Source organism: Rhinolophus ferrumequinum, chromosome 6, assembly GCF_004115265.2.
Source record: "Rhinolophus ferrumequinum isolate MPI-CBG mRhiFer1 chromosome 6, mRhiFer1_v1.p, whole genome shotgun sequence".
In the NCBI taxonomy this organism is placed as follows: domain Eukaryota; kingdom Metazoa; phylum Chordata; class Mammalia; order Chiroptera; family Rhinolophidae; genus Rhinolophus; species Rhinolophus ferrumequinum.
This window is the reverse complement of record NC_046289.1, coordinates 30,524,945-30,546,076: the sequence shown is the minus strand read 5'-3', so window position 1 is coordinate 30,546,076 and position 21,132 is coordinate 30,524,945. Positions and strand designations below refer to the sequence as shown.

The 21,132-nt window shown below is 34.6% G+C and overlaps 1 protein-coding gene across 2 annotated transcripts in view; it reads left to right on the top strand.

Moving 5' to 3' along the window:
- FUT8 (fucosyltransferase 8) overlaps positions 1 to 21,132 on the top strand; it is a 212,372-nt gene that overhangs the window by 168,343 nt on the left and 22,897 nt on the right. For both annotated transcript variants that reach the window (XM_033108282.1, XM_033108281.1), the window contains exon 8: positions 773 to 1,010. In XM_033108282.1, coding sequence (XP_032964173.1) covers positions 773 to 1,010 — 238 coding nt within the window. The remainder of the gene's footprint in view (positions 1 to 772; positions 1,011 to 21,132) is intronic.

The following is a 21,132-nucleotide window of genomic DNA, read 5'->3' as shown; positions in this document are numbered from 1 at the left end:
GAAAAAAAGAAATTCTCACAGTAGCTAACCCCGTTGCACCCACTGTTAGATAATATAACGTTTTTTTAACCATTTTCTAGTCATCTTATAGCAAAGTATACAAATAGGAAAATGAATCTCCTGATTAAAAACTGATTCTCAAGACAGCTAACAGAGAACATGTTCTATATTTTATTGTGAAAGTTACTACTAGTAGCTTTCATCAAGATTGGTTGTTTTAAAAAGTCACATGACTGGAATTTGTAATTCTCAAACTCAGATATCCTTTCACCCAGTGGCTTTATTTCCATAATGAATTTGTAGGTAATGTCTAGAACTCTGGAGGTAGATGGAATTAATAGGTCAATTCTAATTTTTCCTTTCAAATGATTGGAGTTTCATCAGGGACGGTCAGCTCAGAATGCTGAAGTGCAGCTGGAATAAATGAACTGTTTTTCTTCCTTCATGAACACCTCAATGTAAGCACCGTTGAGTTCACACTTGCATGTTCTGATAGGGAAAAGAGTATTCTTTTAAATGTAACTGTGTAATTTCACATTTGTTTAGTGATGTTTCCAAAGTAACTATTGTTTTTTACTGACATCTCCCTAAGTATGCATATAAAATTTGTAATGAAGTCTTTGACGTTCAATCTTTAAAGCTAGATTCTTTGCTTTATAAAATATCCTGGATCAGTACTGGCTTATATGATTTTTGCTCTTGTCACCTATAAAGAGAAGTTGGCCTTTCCGTACAGCTTATCTTCACCTTTGTTTCTCTTCCTCCCTGACAGAATCCCAAGGACTGCAGCAAAGCCAAGAAGCTAGTGTGTAATATCAATAAAGGCTGTGGCTATGGCTGTCAACTCCATCATGTGGTCTACTGCTTCATGATCGCATATGGCACCCAGCGAACACTTATCTTGGAATCTCAGAATTGGCGCTATGCTACTGGTGGATGGGAAACTGTCTTTAGACCTGTAAGTGAGACCTGCACAGACAGATCTGGCATCTCCACTGGACACTGGTCAGGTAAGAAGCCTTGTGCCGCATGACAGATCTCTGGGTTGAACTGCCATATTAACCAAATTATTTTTAGGCTGCTTCCACATTATTGAACTCATTTGATTCTTATAATTATCCTGTAAGTAAGGTAGACCTCGGGTTCTCAAACTTCAGCATGCATGAGAATCACCTGGAAGGCTTGTAAAAACATTAATGTCTGATTCAGTAGGTCTGAGAATTTGCATTTCTGACAGTGTTTCCAGGTCCAGGGCCTACACTTTGAGAACCAGAGGCAGACTGTGCAAGTACCTTTATCTCCAGTTAAGGACAATGAAGCGTAATTTGGTGCTGCAATTTTAAATTTTATTCAGGAGACATTTGATGATGAGTAATGTGACTTAGATACCACATTAGACATTGTAAAAGATATTCTATAAAGAGCAGCAAGAAATTTCCCTCTTCTCCTAGGATTTGGTGGTAGAGGCAATAGACAAGAGTTTCTTACTGCTAGTCTGTTCTTTCTACAGCGATGCTCTTTAAGCAAGGTCTGAAGCTGGGCTTCCTTTGTTAAAATGCTGATTTTATCATTTGGTAGTGTTGGGCAAGTTACTTTAACCTATGCCTTAGTTTTCTCATCAGTAAAATGAGAAGTAATAACTTACTTACCTCTTTGAGTTGTTGTTGGTAGGATTAAATGAAATAATATGTGTAATGCACTTAGCATAGCACCTGACACATAGCTCTAGTAATTGCTCACTGCCATGTATGGCCTTTATTCATTGAGCAAATACACAATGAGTGCCTACAGTGTGGAAGATACTGAACTAAGTTATTAGGTGAACTGCTAAGCAAAATAATACACTGTCTCTGCACTCACATCCAGTGAGAAATCAAACATTTTTAAAAAGGCTGAGGAATTTCAGTTAATATAATTTCTCATGGAGATAAGTACCATTTTTCACAAATTAAAACACTAAATGTAGACTAGGAAGCTATGTCATTGGCAAAGTAACTTTAGTTCCTTTGTTTCTTTTTGTCACTTTTGGAAAATATCAGATAATATCTGACACCTCACAGAAGTGTCAGGAAAGTTAATTGGGTAATTTATATAAAATGCTTTAAGTTGCTGTATAAAAGGTCCTATATATGGATTTTAAAATATTATCCTACGATAATATTTTGTCCTCCTTAGGATGATTTAGGAGCCTTACTCTATATATCAACATATTTTTTCTTTGTAACTCACTGCAAATTTTAAAATGAACCTTTTAATCTAGAACCTAACAGAGCTTTAGTTTTGAGGTTACATTTTCCATTCTGCTCTGTAGTTTACAGGTGGTACAAATAGATTAGGTATTAAAATTAGGAAAATACAGGCAAAGCAACTCTGTCATGCTCACTGCGGCTTTTTCATTTGTGGACTTAGTTAAGTTCCAAGCTGCTTTGATTGTAGAAGTGTATAGCCACAGCAAGGCAAGGTTCTTATATTTCACTGTTTCTAGAGAGGGGTAACTTTTTGGGTCGTAGTCAGTTAACAGAAAAGTGAAAAGTTGGCCTCAATGGACTTATCAAATTTAGTATATACAGTTTGGCCCTGTCTATCTATATGCTATGTGCCATAAATAGTTATTTGGTTTGTTTAATTTTTAATCCTTCCTTGTATACTTTGTATCTACGAGAATAGATGCATTTTGTATGGACAGGCTATGAAGATTATAAATGGCTTGAATTTGAAACATTCAGAATTTCTTTTTTTGTTTTTTAAAGATTTTATTGGGAAAGGGGAACAGGACTTTATTGGGGAACAGTGTATACTTCCATGGTTTTTTCCAAGTCAAGTTGTTGTCCTTTCAATCGAAGTTGCAGGGGACGCAGTCCACCATCCCTTGTGGGAGTCAAACCTCAACCTTGTGGTTGAGAGCCCTCACTCCAACCAACTGAGCCATCCGGGAGCTCAGCCGCAGCTCAGCTCAAGGTGCTGTGTTCAACCTTAGTTGCAGGGGGCAGAGCCCACCATCCCTTGCGGGATTTGAGGAGTCAAACCGGCAACCTTGTGGTTGAGAGCCCCCTGGCCCATGTGTGAATTGAACCGGCAGCCTTCGGAGTTAGGAGCAGGGAGCTCCAACCACCTGAGCCACTGGGCCACCGGGCCAGCCCCCAGAATTTCTTAATGTTACAATTAAACAGGTTGGAGAAATCATCCTTCTTTTGTTATGTGGGAATCTAAGGCTTAATGGATACAAAGTGATTTATCCAGAATCATACAGCTTATAAATAACAGAACTCTGGTTAGTACATTCACTTCTACCTACCTCCAGTCTAAGTCCTTCCCAGTAGACACATGCCAAACACCTTACCTAGCAGAATAATAATTAGAGGCAGAGAAACTCCTAAATGTCTAGAAACTAAATAAAACGACTAATTTTAATATCTCCACCCTCTTTTCTCCCCGCATCCTGAGACTTTTTCCAAACTTTCCATAGAATTTCCAGTACTGAAAAGTTATCAATGGTATTTTCTTCTTAGTCATTTGTAGTCGCTGATTAAAGAAGTCATTTTGTCATGGTAGCACAGAATTATGACTTTAATTAAATAGATCTTTCCTTTATCACTACAGGTATTGTATAAAATCACGTATTTTTCTTCATGCTAATGAATTAAACTGTGTGCGCCCTTTGGAAATCTTTAATTTTTTAAACTAGTGATTATTTTCAACATGCGCGCAGAAGTCATCATAATTAAAATAATTTAGATGCTAATCTTGTAGCCAAAAGAAGGAAGAGATTTATGTTTAAGCTTGGAAAAGTATGGTTGCCAACCACTTCTGTTTCTGTTTATATACATTATCTATGTATGTACCTTTTGGAGAAACTAACCTATTTCTAGGATTAGAAGAAGCAGAATGAATTTTAATAAGCTCTTTGACATTAATCCTTCAATTAGCCATAAATCAACTACATCTGTTATTGTTCTGACTTGTACAAAGAATCTTGGGATATTTCCCTTGGTGCCACTGTCATGAAATTGCTGTTCATACACACTTGACATGATGTGCCTGCAGGTGGAATTTAGTAATTCCTGTTCAAATCTGTCACATTTGAACAGGAGTTAGTATGCACATCTAATCATTTCAGTAGCTAAATCATACCTTATTGTAGGTTGATTTCTATTGTTGTTCTTCATTATTTTATATTGTATATGAAACCATATCCTTTGTAGTAAGTAATTTGGTTAAGTGAAGCAAAATATTAAAAATTATGCTTTCAGTTGAAAATAACAATAATCTTTCCCATCATCAATTGATGTCTGTTGTAAAGCTGTTGATAAAATGGTCAATTTATTTTTCTATATCACAAGATGTTTTCCTAAACCTAAACTATTACATATAATAGGCCTGATTCTTCTGAAAAGATCCTTTATGATAATTCAGAATGGGAATCTTGGTATTTAATGGTTTGCAGTATTCTTCAACAATTAATTATTGATTTGTTTTTTTCAAATATATTAACTGTTGTAGTTGTGTACAGGTATGATAACCAGCTTCCAAAATGCTTTTGTAGTTGATATAAACACTACTCTTGAACAGATGATTTAGCAATAGAGAACCTCAACCATTTAAACTCAATTCTCCACTTTTTTTTTTCATTCTAAACATTGAATATTTCTTTAGATTAACAGTTAAACCACGTTAGCTGTTTTCCTTCTTGTCTTTTTACCACTGTGTTAATAAATACGTAATAAATTTAACTGAATTAATTAATAAATCTAATTGGAAAACTTTGTTTTTAATGAAAATAATGACTAGTAAGAAACAGTTTTATAAATGTGATAAAATTTAATGCCATAGAGTTGCCTGATTTAAGTACATGTTTAGATAGATTGCCATTGGCTGTATCTAGTTATCTGAACTGTATGGTTACCTTCTCTCCATACCCCATTTCTGAAAGCTTTTGGTCAAAGAGTTTTATTTGGCATCCATACATGGAGGTAGCATTAAAATAGAAATAACTTAATAAAAGCACTTCCTATGTGCCGGGACCCATGCCGGACTACATGAAGAAAAGGGGCACAGTCCCTGCCGTGTAAGGAGCAGGCCAAGGGACAAGGCAAGCAACTGAATGAAGGATTAAAATATATTTTGATATGGGAAAGTGGATAGTACTCTGAAGCATATATCTAACACATATCAGGGATTCTTGTGGAGGAAGTGATTTTAAGCTAAGACCCAAAGTATGAGTAGGAGTCAGCCAGGTAGAGATGTGGTACAAGAATTTTCTGTCAGTGGGCACATGTGAAAAGAGAGGCAAGAAAGCATGGAGTCAGTGGAGAAACTAGAAGTAGTTCATAGTAAAGTTTGAATATTGAGAGACTAACTAATATTTTGTTTTGAAGACACGTGTCACTTACAGGATTTGCGTTTAGATGGTGGTGTGATTTTGTTCCTCCCTAAAACCAACAGGTTTTAATTCAAGAGTCAAAGCTCTTTGTTTTGTTTTCGCTTTAGACAGTAAAGTTAGAAATCAAATTGCTTTCAGTTGGCTCTTGATGTTATCTAGGAACCATTAAACTCTTTTTTAATTACGAAAATTTATTTCATTTTTAATATTTTTTAGAGTTCATGCTTGGTACATTTTTAAAAGCTCACAAATACTACAAATTCATAAAATCCAGAAAAAAGCAACATGATATTTTTATTAATTAATTGCCTAAAACACTTCTATAAGGCTGTTTTTCCTGCATTTTAAAATTTGGATAATGTCTATATCGCAACAATTTTGCATTATCATTTTATGTAGAGAGAATAGGAAGGTAATTCAGTGTTCTAATATGGTTTATCAAATTTTTCCCAGTGTTATTGAGATATAATTACATACAACATTATATTAATTTAAGGTGTAAAACCTAATGATTTGATATATGAGTATGTATATATTGTGAAAAGGTTACTACAATAAGTTTAATTCAATCCATCACTTCACATACTTACAAATATTTTTCTTGTGATAAGAATTTTTTAAGGTTTGATCTTAGCAACTTTCACATATACACTACAGTATTGTTAATTATAGTCACCATGCTGTACGTTACATCCCCAGAACTTAGTTATCTTTTAACTGGAAGTTTATGCCGTTAGACCACCTTTACCCTTTACCCTACCCCCAAACCCTCCATGCCTCTGGCAACCACCAAACTGTTCTGTTTCTCTGAGCTTTTTTTTTTTAAGATTCCACATATAACTGAAATCATACAGTATTTGTCCGACTTATTTACTTAGCATAATGCCCTCAAAGTCTGTTTTCACAAATGGCAGGATTTCCTTTCTTATGGCTAAATAATACTGCATTGTGTGTAGATAGATAGGTACATACCTACATACATGCATGCATATATATATATACACTTACCTACATACATACATACATGCACATATATACATACCTACATATATACATGCATGTATATCATATCATATTTTCTTTAACCATCATTCCATTGATGGACACTTAGGTTGTTTCCTTTTGTTGGCTATTGTAAATAATACTGCAGTGAACATGGGGATGCAGATATTTCTTCGAGATAGTGATTTCGTTTCCTTTAGATAATATGCCCAGAGGTACAATTGCTGGATCACATGGTAGTTCTAACCATTAATATCTTTAATCAAATATCTCCCTATGTCAAAAGAAAAATCTTTAGCAATCAGAGCACAGATTAAATTATGACTTTAAATTTTTCCAGTGAAACTATTTTTAACATTTACAAAAGTACTAAGATGTCTTATTGAAATCATCTAAATATTCTAACCAGCTTATATCCTTAGTAATGGCTGGTCTGAGGTGCACTGATTAATAAACTAACAATGTGGTTAAGAATCTATAGGCATAATATAACTATTACTGTTTCCCCGAAAGTAAGACTGGGTCTTACATTAATTTTTGCTCCAAAAGACGCATTAGGGCTTATGTTCAGGAGATGTCATCCTGAAAAATCATGCTAGGGCTTATTTTCTGATTAGGTCTTATTTTTGGGGAAACATGGTAAGATAGGCTATGTATATGCTTCTATGTCGTAGTTTTACGGTGATATTTTCAACCTTTGGTGATTAATTAATAGAAACTTGAAATAAGTACATGAAATATTTTAGATCTCTTATGCTGGAAAAAAGCATCTTGATTTCTCTGTTTGGATAATGTGATGGAAGAGGAAAGGATACTGGACTGTGAATTTTACCATATGTGATCTCAGTTCTTTTGTTTGTAGCTTCCTGAACTTCAGCAATTATAGCTTCTAAACCTCAGTATAGCTCTAAAAAAGCTCATGATACACAGTAACTGCCTCCCTACCCACTTTCATAGAACTAAAATAACAGGGGGAAATGATTAACAACTATAAAAGGTATTAAGATGATTTTGCATACAGTTTATTTTCATTGTCTCTGTGTTTGGTTCCAAATTTTAAAACACAAACATGATAATGGAATATATTATTAGCTTATACCCTGCAACAACAGGAAAATTATCCTTTTACTCTAAGATAAAAATTAGCCTTTATAAGAGCTTCATGTATAGTTTTTCCCTTTTAAAGTTATAAAGTTAAATGGAACAATTTAAAAAGATTCAGAGAGGAGAAATAACTTCTAGACACAAGAATATCTCTGTGCTTAATAAACCCACCATTTAATCATAATAAAATTCTGGACTAAAGAGTCTCCCTGCAGCTGCCTCACGCCTCCATCAGTTCTCAATATTTTTTCTATATGAGGACACCAGAGATAGAAGGTATACTCCCACCTATAAAAGTAGCTCTCTGCAATTAGTGATTTTACAACTGGCTGTGTTTGGGGGAAGAGGAGTGGTGGTACAGGGAGGAGATCTGGAGAATGAGTTGGTACCATATGTAGTTGAAAAGCCAGTTATCCCTGCTTCAAGTTTATTATAGGTCCCTCTGCCTTACGCCCCACTCCTTTGAGAATTACTGATCTAAGCAAGTATCACTGCAGATACATAGGACTTTTTCAACGTATATAAGACTTTTGTTTTGCTATTCATGGTCTGTAAAAGAAAGAAAAATCTTGGTTTCAGGAATGTAATATCCCAATTAGAATATATGTATGTCTCAGAAGAACTCAAACTACTTTTCACTATGATACCTCCTTTACCTTTAGCTTCCCACTTAAGGTGACAAAAAGGATCTATGGTATCGCATTTATAGTTACAAAATATGTGAATTGGGAGCTGAAACTTTGTCCACACAACAGCCTTGCCCAGAGTAAGCCCACATTCTTAAACACAATTATAGATGTTTATTTTCATATTTATCCTATAAATGCTTCTCAAATTAATTTATGAGTAAACCTGGGGAAAGCAAGACAGAGATTTGCAAACTGCCAGGATAAACATGGTACGTTTTCCTGTTCTATCAGTTTTATTTGCTGGCATGTAAGTTAAATTATTTGCAAATAATAAACAGGACATATATGGTGTAAAATAAAAATTTTGATGAAACATCAAACTTCAGCCCATTGGTTTTGGCCAGCCTTCATACCCTTAGTAGTAGTATAGAGTTTACCTTACCCTTTACTGCTATTGGAAACATTTTGGTGGAAAACTTGAAGAAGCACCATTCCATATTTAAATTTAGCTGTTTATTTTGCCTTGAGGGAGCCTCCAGATGACAACAGGGCCTAGATATTCTGGGTTATTTACATAGTGCCAAGCACTTGACCAATGCAATAGAAGAAGCACATAAAATCCACCTCTCCTGTATTCCAGTCCAAATCTCAAACGATACTCTGCAAACTGTGTGAGACACTTTCACTAAATTGTAGATTAAAAAAAAAAAATCTCTTGTGAAGAGTGAATCTTTTTAGCAACATATTCTGCCCTTTTTAGACAAGGTTCTGGCAGAAAGAGTTTAGAGATAAAAAGAGGTATGATTTAGGAAGTAGGAGTACATAATTAGCATCAAAGTCGTCATGGAGTAGAAACAATTGAATTTGAAAAGTTTTTGAAAAATGCTCGTAAGTCTAGTTAGAACCTAGCCAGGTTGCTAGAGCTAGGAATAGAATCCAGGTGCTCTTATATACTGTGGGATTTCTGGGCCTTGCTACCTGTCTCAAAAGTATCAGTGTTTTTATAAATACTGATGTACCTTTTATGTTACAAGTGTGTTTCTTAAAGATTTGCTATAAATTGAATTATATATCAAGTCATGTTTTAAACATGCTAGTGGAGCTATGTAAAGGATTCCCAAAGGAAATCCTTTCATAAAGAATCTTTTTTCTTATGTGAGCCAAAATAGTTCCCTCCCTTCCTTCCTTCTCTCTGTCTTTCTCTCTCTTTCTCCCTCCTTCCCTTTTTTAAATGTTTGGACTTCTCTGTTTTCGTGAGACACACCTGTGTAAGTCTTTGTGAACCTCACTATGTAACAGTGACTAAGAACTTTGCATATATTATCTCATTTAATATTCACAGTAAACCTATGTGGTAGGTGCTATCATTATCCATATTTTATATAGGTAAATAACTTTCCAGAGGTAATAATAAACCCCTAGTCTGACTTCAGAACTGATCTTTAAACATTATGCTCAAGGATCAAGCAAACATTAACCCCCAAAGCCTGATTTTGTAATGCCTGCTACATTTTTAAAGGGTTCTTTAAAAAAAGAATATGTGACAGAGATATATGTGGCCTGCCTGTAAAGCATAAAATATTTACTGTCTGATCCTTTACAGAAAAAGTTTGCCAATCTCAGTATAGATGATTAAGACAGAGTCCCTTTTCTCAAGAAGCTCCCAATCTAAATAGGAAATTAACACAAACATTTAAAATTTCTATCCCATGAGGCAAAATGCGGTTAGTGATGTTTATAAAAATTTAAGCAAGAACCCCAAGGTTTTGGGATTCCAGCCAGACAAATGAGAAGAAATGGCATTTGAACTTGTCTTGAAAAAGCTGTAAAATGACCAGAAATCTTAGGTGTAGAATTCTGCACACTAGGTGTACATGACAGAGGATGATAAAAATGTGCCTGTCATAGCTTAGCTAGAGTAATGCCAAAGTATCAGAACTCCTGGGCATTATTTTTTCTTCTGCCTCTGAATTGCTGAATTATGTGGGAGACAGCATGAAACTATCTGCTTCTCAGTTATCCTTTGGTAAAATGTGACTAAAAAATTGGTCTGATACCTAATTATGCTATATTATTCAAGGGACTCCAAAACAAATCGGATAGAAGGTGCTGAGGTACAAGTATATTTTTAGCTGTAAAAGTATGGAAATGATAGTGCTTTAGTTAAGTAAACCTTGCATTTTATATTCATTCTTAACTGTCATTGAATAGGTGAAACTGTAAACTAATGTTTACATTCAGAGTAATTGCAATTTTTGTGATAGGTTTCTTATTCATAGACATCCAACATCTAATTTTATAATACATTAGCAATGATATGGGGGAAAAACAGTAAATAAATGCAAACATGCTTTTGAAGTATATCAGCAAATGGTAGTCAAGTTAATATAGAATTGCTTGTTAGGAAATTTTAATTGAATTGAGGAAATCACATAGGATTGACATTGTTATTATTACTCAACCTTTCATTGTAAACAGTGGCAAGAATATAAACAATGACTATCATCCTGAAAGATTTGTACTTTCTAAATTAAGTACACAAGAAAGTATTAAACTACATTGGGAGATGCATTTTCTGCTAAGATAATTTAGAATATGACAGTTAAATAATTAATGAAATGGTTGGATATGAAGGAATTTTTCTCAAAAAAAGAAAAGGATAAATTACTCCATGTCAATTGAACAATATTCCAAACACCAAAAATAAAGGCAGGGGAGGCATAAAGATTCCCTAATTTTGTAGTTTGTGCAGACCAGCATCCATTGTATGAGTAATAAATGTTGTGTCTATATTCATGACATTTTTAAAAATCTGGTAGTAGCTTTTAGCTATATCTTTTTCTGAATATCATTAATTACTATGTGATTATTGAACTAATTAATGTACATATGGACAAATCACTGTTCCTCGGTCTGCTGTGGATATATAATTTAAATTAAATGTTTCTCATTTGATTAAATGAAATCTCTTTTTCTGAACATTTTTCTTAGCCTGAAAAGAAATATGCATTACTGATGAATAGTAATTTTAGTTTCTGTGTTCTGTGTTGGTGCAGATATATTGTTTGGCATTGATTTTATATAAAAACGTATATTTAATGTCATTTTCACTTCTTTAAGACAAAGACGAATATTTGTATGTGTTTTACTATAGAAACTGTAATATGCTCTTAACTATTTATTTATACATATTCCTCTCTATTTTAGTAGTGGAATTATCTATGTAATTGAATAAAAACTAAGTGGCCACAAATGCATAAGGAAATACTTCTGTAAGTTAATGCATTTGCCATACCTTTTTTTAGAGACCACCTTGGTGTTCTGTCTCATTGAAATGAATTGCCTAAATCTTTAGAGTATGCCGAGCAGATTAAAGGAAAAAGGGGGAAAAGAATCATTTGGAGAAGACTGGAATGCAGTCTTTGCACTGTGCCTAAAAAATCGCCTGAACCCTCTATCTAGCCATGTCATTCTTTAAAAATAACTGGGAAAGAAATTGTTCCACAGTGATTGACGGAATTATTTACTGTCAAGGGCAAATTAGCATTTTAAAGCTATTGCTTTTTAGTAGAACATAAGATGTTGTTATCCAGTTTTATGTTTAATTAGTTTAGTTTAGATTCATCAACTACTATTTTGTATCAGGGACAACAGGTATGAGATACTTGCAGAAAAAGACGGTTTAGTTTGTGGATTTTTAAGGCCATTGCTCTTTCTCCTGTTCTTCCTCCTTTCTATGGTTAGGTTAGTGACTACCAGAAATAAGGAGAAAGTAAAAGCGCCAACTGTTTTTTGTATTTCTTTAGTCATCAGTTTACAATCTCTTTTGTCATTGGAATGTGAGACAACACCTTTTTGTAGCCTGCCACTCAACATCTCAATTCAAAAAAGAGATTTGGACACATTTTTTCCTAACAGTACTAATAAGATGAATTCACTTTTTCTCAGTAGCCATTGCATAGAACAGTAAGAATGATGCAGTTAACTCTCTCCTAAATTAACTAAAAGAGATATAATTGTAGATAATTTAAAACAGCAGATAGCCAAAAAAACCACTTTTCTTTCACTTTGAATAGTTTTATGCCCATGCTATGGTAACTGAACCCCAGGATATGGAAATGGTGTGAGGAGGCTACAGTCCACCGTATGGGTGAGACACACCTCAACAGAGAGCTGTTGTGTATTGTTGCATGATGGTGAACAGCTGTAACCACCAGCAAGCTTGCCCTTTTTGACAGCTGGCTTTATTTAGCATTTTTAAAAATTGCATACTATTTCCTCTGGTGCCTGGCATTCTTCAATTAAAATTTTAAATATTTTCTTATCATCCCCTAACACAAATCTCACTTATGCAGTTCCAAATCTAGCCTGAGACACCTGTTCTTGAATCCTTTTTTTTTTTTTAAAGTTCAATATGAAATAAATCTCTGTGCTGTGTCATACTGGAATGAAAGAAAGCACACATTATTATAATGGAACCTGATCAAGCTACTTAGATGGGCTTAAGTGAAAAGTTGAGGCCTGTTAATGGATATGAGATATTATTACACCAAAGCCATTTCAATAAATATTGTAGTAATGTTGTTAATTTTAAGAGTTGTTTTTGTTTTGCTAACAGCAGTCTGGAGACAATAAATAGGGAAAGGGGCTTGATTATATATCATTTTGATTTCTTTTAAGCCTTAAAATCTCACCAATTAGCAAAGTGTAAGAAACATTTAAGAGGGCAAATGTTATGTATGTTTGGTATAAAAGAAAGAGGACTGTGAAAAGGCTACATTTCCACTTATATCAAATTATAATCTTTATATCAATATTGACCAGAAAATTCTTACCGTTGTGAACTTGAAAATATCTACACTGAAGTAGAAATTAAATACATTCAGATAGAACAAGTTTCTTCCCAGGAGAGAGGTATCAGGTAACTTGTGACTCATATTTTATTGAATTTAAGCTGTTTCTCCATATAGCCTTACACTTGGACTGAAAAAGCCTTTGATTTAATAGAAAACTCTGTGTTTCTAATTTGTGATAAGTTCAGCCTTTGTTGTTTGGTTAGTGGTTTCATTGAAACCCTTTCCAGGCCTACCTCCCTCTTCAATCAAAGAAAACACCTTATCTTTTGCCATATTAATAATTTTTAGCATTTTCTAAGGTACCTTTTTTTTAATTTTTAAAGAGCATCCCTCTCTAGAAAACAACTGGGGGAGGGGTAGCATGATTTTTAATTAATATATGACAAGACAAGGAAGGATTAGAGATAACGTTAACTGCACAACATTTTCAGAGATCACACTTTTCTGGATTTAATTTCATCTGGATCATATTATTATGTTAATACCAAATTTATTCATTATATTTGTCATAGTTATTTTTAAATAATTTTTTAAATATAAAGCAACGGACACCTATTGCTAAAAAAACCAGAAAGTGTAGAAAATGTAACAAAATAAAAACACTACTTAAAAGTATATATGTGTATGTGTATTCTTGAAGTCTTTTTTAATTAATAGACTTTATTTCTTAGAGCAGTTTTAGGTTTAGGAAAATGTGTTAGAAAGCAGAGTTCCCATATACTCCCTCCATCTCTCCTCCTTCCTCCTTTCTCCTCCCCCCCAATTAATAGCACCTGCATTGGTGTGGTACATTTGTTACAATCAATGAACTGATATTGGTACATTATTATTAACTGAAGTTCATACCGGTAGTTTACATTAGGGTTCAGTCTTTGTGTTATATAATTCTATGGGTTTTGCCAAATGCATAATGTCTTGTATCTACCATTATATAAGCATACAGAGTAGTTCCACTGCACTGAAAAATCCAATGTTCACCCCTATTCACCCCTACCCTAACTCCCAACCCCTGGCAGTCACTAATCTTAATCTGTCTTCATAATTTTGCATTTTCCAGAATGTCGTATAATTTGAATCATACATTATGGAGTCTTTTCTGACTGACTGCTGTTTAAAAAATAGTTTCTCCATGTCTTTTTGTGGCTTGACAGCTCATTTCTTTTTATTGCTGAATAATGTTGTGTGGATGGACCACAGTTGTTTATCTATTCGCCTATTGTAAGACATCTTGGTTGCTTTCAGTTTTTATCAATTATGAATAAAGCTAGTATAAACATTTATATGCAGGTTTTGCATAGGTATAAATTTTCAATTCATTTGGGTAAATACCCAAGAGAGGGATTGCTGGATTATATGGTAAGACTATGTTTAGCTTTGTAAGAAACTGCCAAACTGCCTTCTAAAGTGGCTGTTGTAGTCTGCTTGGCCTGCATAACAAAATACCATAGACTGGGTGGGTTAAACAACAGACATTATTTTTCACAGCTCTGGACGCTGAGAAGTCCAAAATCAGTGTGTCAGCAAATTCGGTTCTTGGTGAGGACCTTTTCCTGGCTTCCATGCAGCCACCTTCTTGCTGTATCCTCACATGATAGAATGAGGACGCTCTGGTGTCTCTTCTCTATTCCCATCATGGGGGCCCTGCCCTCATTTCCTCACCTAAACCTAATTATCTCCCAAAGGCCCCACCTCTCAATGTCATCACATGGGTAGGGCTCCAACATATAAATTTTGGGAGGACACAAACATTCAGTCCATAGGAATAGCTGTGTCATTTTACATTCTCATCAGCAATAAATGAGAGTTCCTGTTGCTCCACATCCTTTCAGCATTTGGTGGTGTCACTGTTGTAGATTTTAGCCATTCTAATAGGCACGTAGTGATACCTTGTTTCCATTTGCAACTCACTGATGATCTATAATGTTGATTATCATATGCTTATTTGCCATCTGTATGTCTTTTTTGGTGGGGTTTCCCTATCTTTTTCCCATGTTATAATAGGGTTATTTTCTTATTGTTGAGTTTTAAGAACACTTTTTATATTTTGGATATAAATCCTTTATCAGATTTTGATACTGATTCTTTCCTTGGTCATATTCAGTCTATTAATAAGCCCATCAAAGGCATTTTTCATTTCTAGCATAGTGTTTTTCATTTCTGGCATTTCCTTTTGATTCTTTCTTAGAGTTTTCATCTCTTTGCACACATTACTCATCTCTTCTTGCATGTTGTCCACTTTTTTCATTAGTGTCCTTAACATATTAATCATAGTTACTTTAAATTCCCAGTCTGATAATTCCAAAATCTCTGCTATATATGAGTCTGGATCTTATAGTTGCTGTATGCTTACAATCTGTATTTTTCATCTTTTGGCATATCTTGTAATTTTTTGTTGAAAGCTGGATTTGCTATATTGGGTAAAAAACAAAACAAAAACAAAAGTGAAGTAGGTGGACTTTTAGTGTCAGGTTTTATGTTTATCTGGCTAGGAGTTAGGCTATGTTAACTGTTAGCTGTAGCCATGGTATCAGATATTAAATTTACCTCTAGTATCTTTGTTTTTGTCTCCCTTGTTTTTAGGTTTTCTTGAAGACTCCTTAAATAGGCAGTTCTTTTTTTTTTTTTTTTAATTGGGGAATATTGGGGAACAGTGTGTTTCTCCAGGGCCCATCAGCTCCAAGTCATCCCTCAATCCAACTATGGAGGGCGCAGCTCACCTCCAAATCCAATCGCTGTTTTCAATCTTTAGTTGCAGGGGGCACAGCTCACCATCCCATGGCTGGGAATTGAACCGGCAACCTTGTTTGAGAGCCCACCAACTGAGCCATCCGGCCGCCCCAAATAGGCAGTTCTGTAAGCGGTAATCCTTTGCTATTACTCAGTAGCCCTGTTGATATGGTGGTATGGATGGGGAAAGGGAAGTATTCTACTGTCCTGTGATTAGGTCTGTCTTTTTGTGAATCTGAGATGGGTATATCTCTCCCTCAGGTTGGTTAGGCTTTGGTAAAACCTCAGTACTGTAGGCTCTGGTAAAATAGTTTCCCTTGAAGGAAGGCCTGAAGAAGAATAGAGCTATGTTGCAAATACACTGAACTAATACGTGAAAATTCTCTGAAAATGAAAACAGTATATGTTTTATTATAATAATGGCAATGATCATAAAAAGCAATAAGATAAGAAAATGTTAGTTTTAAATAATGTTTAATTTGTTTTATAGTGTATGTTATATATAGAAATAGTCTAAGAGAGGTTGTTAAAAATTAATTTCATTATCTACTTCAAATTAATATACAGTGTGAAACCTGTAAAATTCTGAATGAAGGGACAGATTTTGTTCTATCAATAAAACAAACACTTCTAAACCGTGCCTAGCATTAAAATTTTCAATTTCATCAGACTCTGTACATCAGGTAAAAATTAACTAGAAATAACAAAAATAGCTTCTATAGTGTTTATCACTCTCAAAGATAATTTTTTAAGCCCAGGAAAATAGATTCAGGTCCCTGGAAAAGTGTACAGTGAAATCATAACAAAGTAATAAAAGCATGAATATTATCTTCTTTCCTGTCATATCCTCTTGAGGTAGTATAGAGTTAAAAACTGGTTGGTGGATCCAAGGCAGAATGACTATACTTCTGAAGTACTTTTTGAAGCAACAAGAACAATCGAGGTGTTATACAGATGTAGCTTACTTAGCAAGTAATTATATACTATTTTCCAGGTATTTGTTATCTACGACACTGGAAGAAGTTCTTAAATAAAGGTGATACCTGAGTAGTATTGGCTATTTTGCATCTTAAAGCAGTAAAACTGGTGATATTCTCAAAATTTACCCATAATATTGTGATTGTGATGCTGAATGAGTAGGTGGGCTCACCTACTAAGTGATTATTTCCTGCAGAAGACTGGCATCCAGTTAATTACAGTATTTTATATATTCATTCAATTAAACACTTATTTTGTGATTTCTGTGTGGCTGGGATAGTTGTAGTTGCTGAGGTAACAGGATGACTAGGTTCAGGTTTATATCCTCATTCCAGACTTGTGGGGGAAACAAATATACACAAAAACATAATTATAATACAACTTGGTAAATACAGTGACAGAGACACACATGGATGGTTCTTAAAATTGCCTTATGTTCTGAGAGTTAAAATTCTAAAATTTTAAATTTCTGAAAGCCAAGGTTTTCTATACACCAGTTATCAACTCCCCACAACATCTAATAGCATCTATTTGGGGACTACAGCCCTTGCTGTCTTGTGTATGTCATGTCACCTCTCCTTCCCTCCTGCAAAGACACTTACACACGCGCGCGTTTATTCACAGCTGTATAGATAGGCAAGGTGATTGATTACCTGACCCTGGGAAACTAATCCTTTAGGCTGAGCGGTGTCACTAAGATTCCCTGTTGAGAGGTAATCTAATCCAACTGGAGTCTGATGGATTTGGATTCTAATTCCTTCACTGATCGTCTATAAGAGTACTTGCCCTATAGAGTCATTTTAGTAACTAAAAGAAATAATATTTATAAGTGTTTAGGGTAGTACTTAGCCAATGGTCTCAGTAAATGTTAGTATTATTATAAGATAGAGACTCTAGCTTTCATGAGGGTGAGACTGAGTTGTAAAATCCTCTAGACTGAAGCTGATGTTTCCAAGATGGGCCCTGAGCCCATAGAGAAGTCAGTTTGCAGAAAGGAGAGTATAGCTGACCTGCACAGACCAGGTGGCCACAGAGAGACGGTAAGAATTGAAGGTTTCCCATGTCTTATAGGATACAGTTGTACTTCCTGCTCTTTGTTTCTTGGCACATCCCTGTATTCTTTCAGTAATTTTTCACTTGAACTAATTTGACTAGGTTTCTATTTCTTGCAACCAGTGATCCTTGACTAAAACAGTTCTCAATAAATATTTTTTGGTGTTTAATATTACTGAAAGGAAATAGTCATATACAAGTTTTATTCTAACAAAAAAACATAACTATGTAGTACTAATTAACTATGTAGTACTAGCTTCAGAACTCCAATATCCTTTATTTTATGAGCTTTATATTCTGCTATAACCAAGCAAGCAGTTATCAGCAGGCATAAGTAATATTCCGTTTTCCTCCTCTTATTCTTTTCTTGTTTATATGTTATATCTACTTCTTATCTTCATACTGCAAGGAAAAGGAATGATGGTTTGTTGGTACACAAAGAAAAAGCATCCTTTAGAGCCAAAATGTAATATAGTCTTATTATCTCATCGTATATGTTGCTTGTGCATTGAAGCCTAAGAAGGGCATTTTGGGTCATATCACTGATTCACTCAGTTCTGTGCTCTGATTTAACAGTAGTTCTCAGTGACATTTTATGGGACTTAGAGTTACCATACATGATGTCAAGGTCTAAACATGCATATTTCCCCCCAAACATATAATTTCTATCTTTTACCTTCTTTTGGGATAATGAGTTCTGTAAGAATTCTTCCTATTGTGTAAAATTAGGCTTTATTTTATTTATTCTTAAAGTACTTCTTTCAAGTAGCAACGAAAGGTCCCTAATTCTCAGATTTGGTGAACACGTTCTTGGACACCTTGTCTAAATCTTTCTTGATTTTATAGACTTCGAACATATCTCCTCTCGGCTCTCATCCTTTTAGGTAGAAGAAAATCAGCATATCATTTGGAAGATCTCCATCCTCTTAAGTAATATTTCTCTTTATTTTTGAGATACAGTAGTTAAATTGCACAATTTATGAATAAATTATTCATATATAAGCACAATTGTGATCATCCCCATTCATGTATATTCAGTTTAGTAATCTATTGAATTAACTTAAACATTACTTTGTATCACCTCTAAAAGTCCTTTCTGTGATTTTTAAAAATCTTTTAGAAATTCCACTAACACAAATAAAGTTAATTATTATAATAATCAAGGTTGAAATTTGTTTCTTAAAATATAAAATACTTGTAATTATTGTGTGATTCATTTTGGATACCATCAATTATTATACCCTGAATTTTGGATTATATAATCAGGAGTAGATATTTTAATTTATAAGTTTTTCATGAATAAATTGAAATTTATTTTTATTCCTAACTATACCACTAAAGAAATTAAAGGAGGAAATATTTTTTAAGGACAGAAGTATTTCAGATTGCAAAGTATTTTTGCTTTAATGTTTGAAAGTTGAAAATAAGTATATAAATAGATAATAGGGAGAGTGATTTATAACTTTAATAAATCTCTATGATAACTTTGCTTCTGGATTTTTTCTTTGTCCTGAAGTAGGCTATTTTTCCTTCATGGAGAGCTTATTATATAATTATTAGGAAATAATACTGTCATAGGTTGGCTAATTCACATTCTGTCTTTACAGTCAAATTGTGAAGGTATTATTAATTCTTAACCATTTAGTGTGCACTGTAGAGAGAGATCTGGACTTTGTCTTCTTCTGAAACTTTAAGTTAATAGAGCAGGGATGGAGGTACCTACTAGACTCGAATCAGAATGTCTGGGTTCAACTCCTGTTTCTGACTGCTAGTTGCATGACCTTGAACAAGTTACTGACTTCATCTGTAAAATGGAAATCAGAGAATATTTGGCTCGTAAAGACTTTGTGGATTAATTGGGATAATGTATGGAAAACATTTAATGTAGTACTTGGCATATAGTTGGTGCTCAATAAATGTTAGCTCTTACTTAACGTTGCTTATAGGGAGTTGGGACAGGAGGGGGTGGGTGCAGAAACTATTTTAAAAGTGGCTTATAACATGGCTCATTGAGAAGGAGTAAAGCATATGGAAAGAACAGTCTCTGGATTCTCATCCCTGCCAGAATCTTTATGATTTGGATCGTGGTAAGATGATGGCCTCTGATTTGGAGATCTACCATAGTCAGACTTTGTGGCCTACTGATAGATCACTGACTACAGGTTAAAAAAATATGGTGCATATGTTGAGAAACAGTAGATAAACTTCTTCGCAAGGGAGTGACAGAAGTATTTCTTTGCAAATTTTAGTCCAGGTTCTAAAAGGGTGGGGTGGTGCTGTCCCTGTTTTAAGCATAAATAAAAAATGTCATGGGAACCATAGTGTGAAGCATCAAATCTGTACAATGTATTATCTTTTTAAAGCATTAACAAGCAAAAGACAGCTTCTCACCGTCTCAGACATCTCCTCCTTGCTCTGTTTGCTACATGTGTCCTCCCCTCCCCGCTTTTTCATGCTCCATTAGTTAAGGTTTCGTGCCTTTTGCCTCAAAGTTCTTTTTCTTCATTTACGGACATCCCCTACCCTTTCCCCAATTAAACCAAAAAGGGTAAAATGTAGCCATTTTTTTGAGTAATGTCTTTACAGTATTTTAGCTATGCCACCCGAGGCTATAGATTGTAAAGTATTTGCTCTCTTTCTAGAGATGTAACAAAAGCCAGAAGAGGAGAAAGGGGGAGTCAGGTGACTTATACCAGACTGGCAGCAGCAGTGACATTAGGAGCTGTGGTTGGCACATAAAGCCATACTCCAAGGTGGAAAAGGAGGAAGCTGGTGAAGAAGACATATTCTGCAGTCTGAGATGGCAGCCAGAGTTAAAGATGGGAATGATGGAGGATGACTTTTGAAGCTGCTAGTATTTTATGGATGGATTCAGCATACAGTACAAGGGAGATTTGCTGTTCCAGCCTTTGTTTGTCTATTTTATTAGCATTTTGTATAGTGCTTTCTTTAGCAAGGTGCTACACTTGGTTAAGTTGTCTTCTTTCCTCACATCCCACAATAGTCTTAACTGTTTTGTTATTATTTCCTTCTTTCAACATGACTCTGTCTTTTTTTCCTCTCATAGCATAGCTAGAATTTCTTGTTATAATTCTTGTATCTTAGTGTTTTAGGATTGACCATTACCCTATCATCAGAAAACCCAAATTAGGCCTTCCCGATTTAATATAATTGGATAGCTTACTAGAGAAATTACAAGTAGCTGTAAATCCAACATGAAACCTTGCACTCCAGACTCTCTGTGCTAATCACAGAGTCAGCTATAAAATTCCCCCAAAGCAGAAGGGAATGCAGCATATGCCAACTGGCAGCTCTGTCCTGTGAGATCCTGAGGGCACATTGCACATCAGTCACCACTTTCAGGAATTCTCAAGAAATAAAAGGCCATTTATTACCTTGAGTC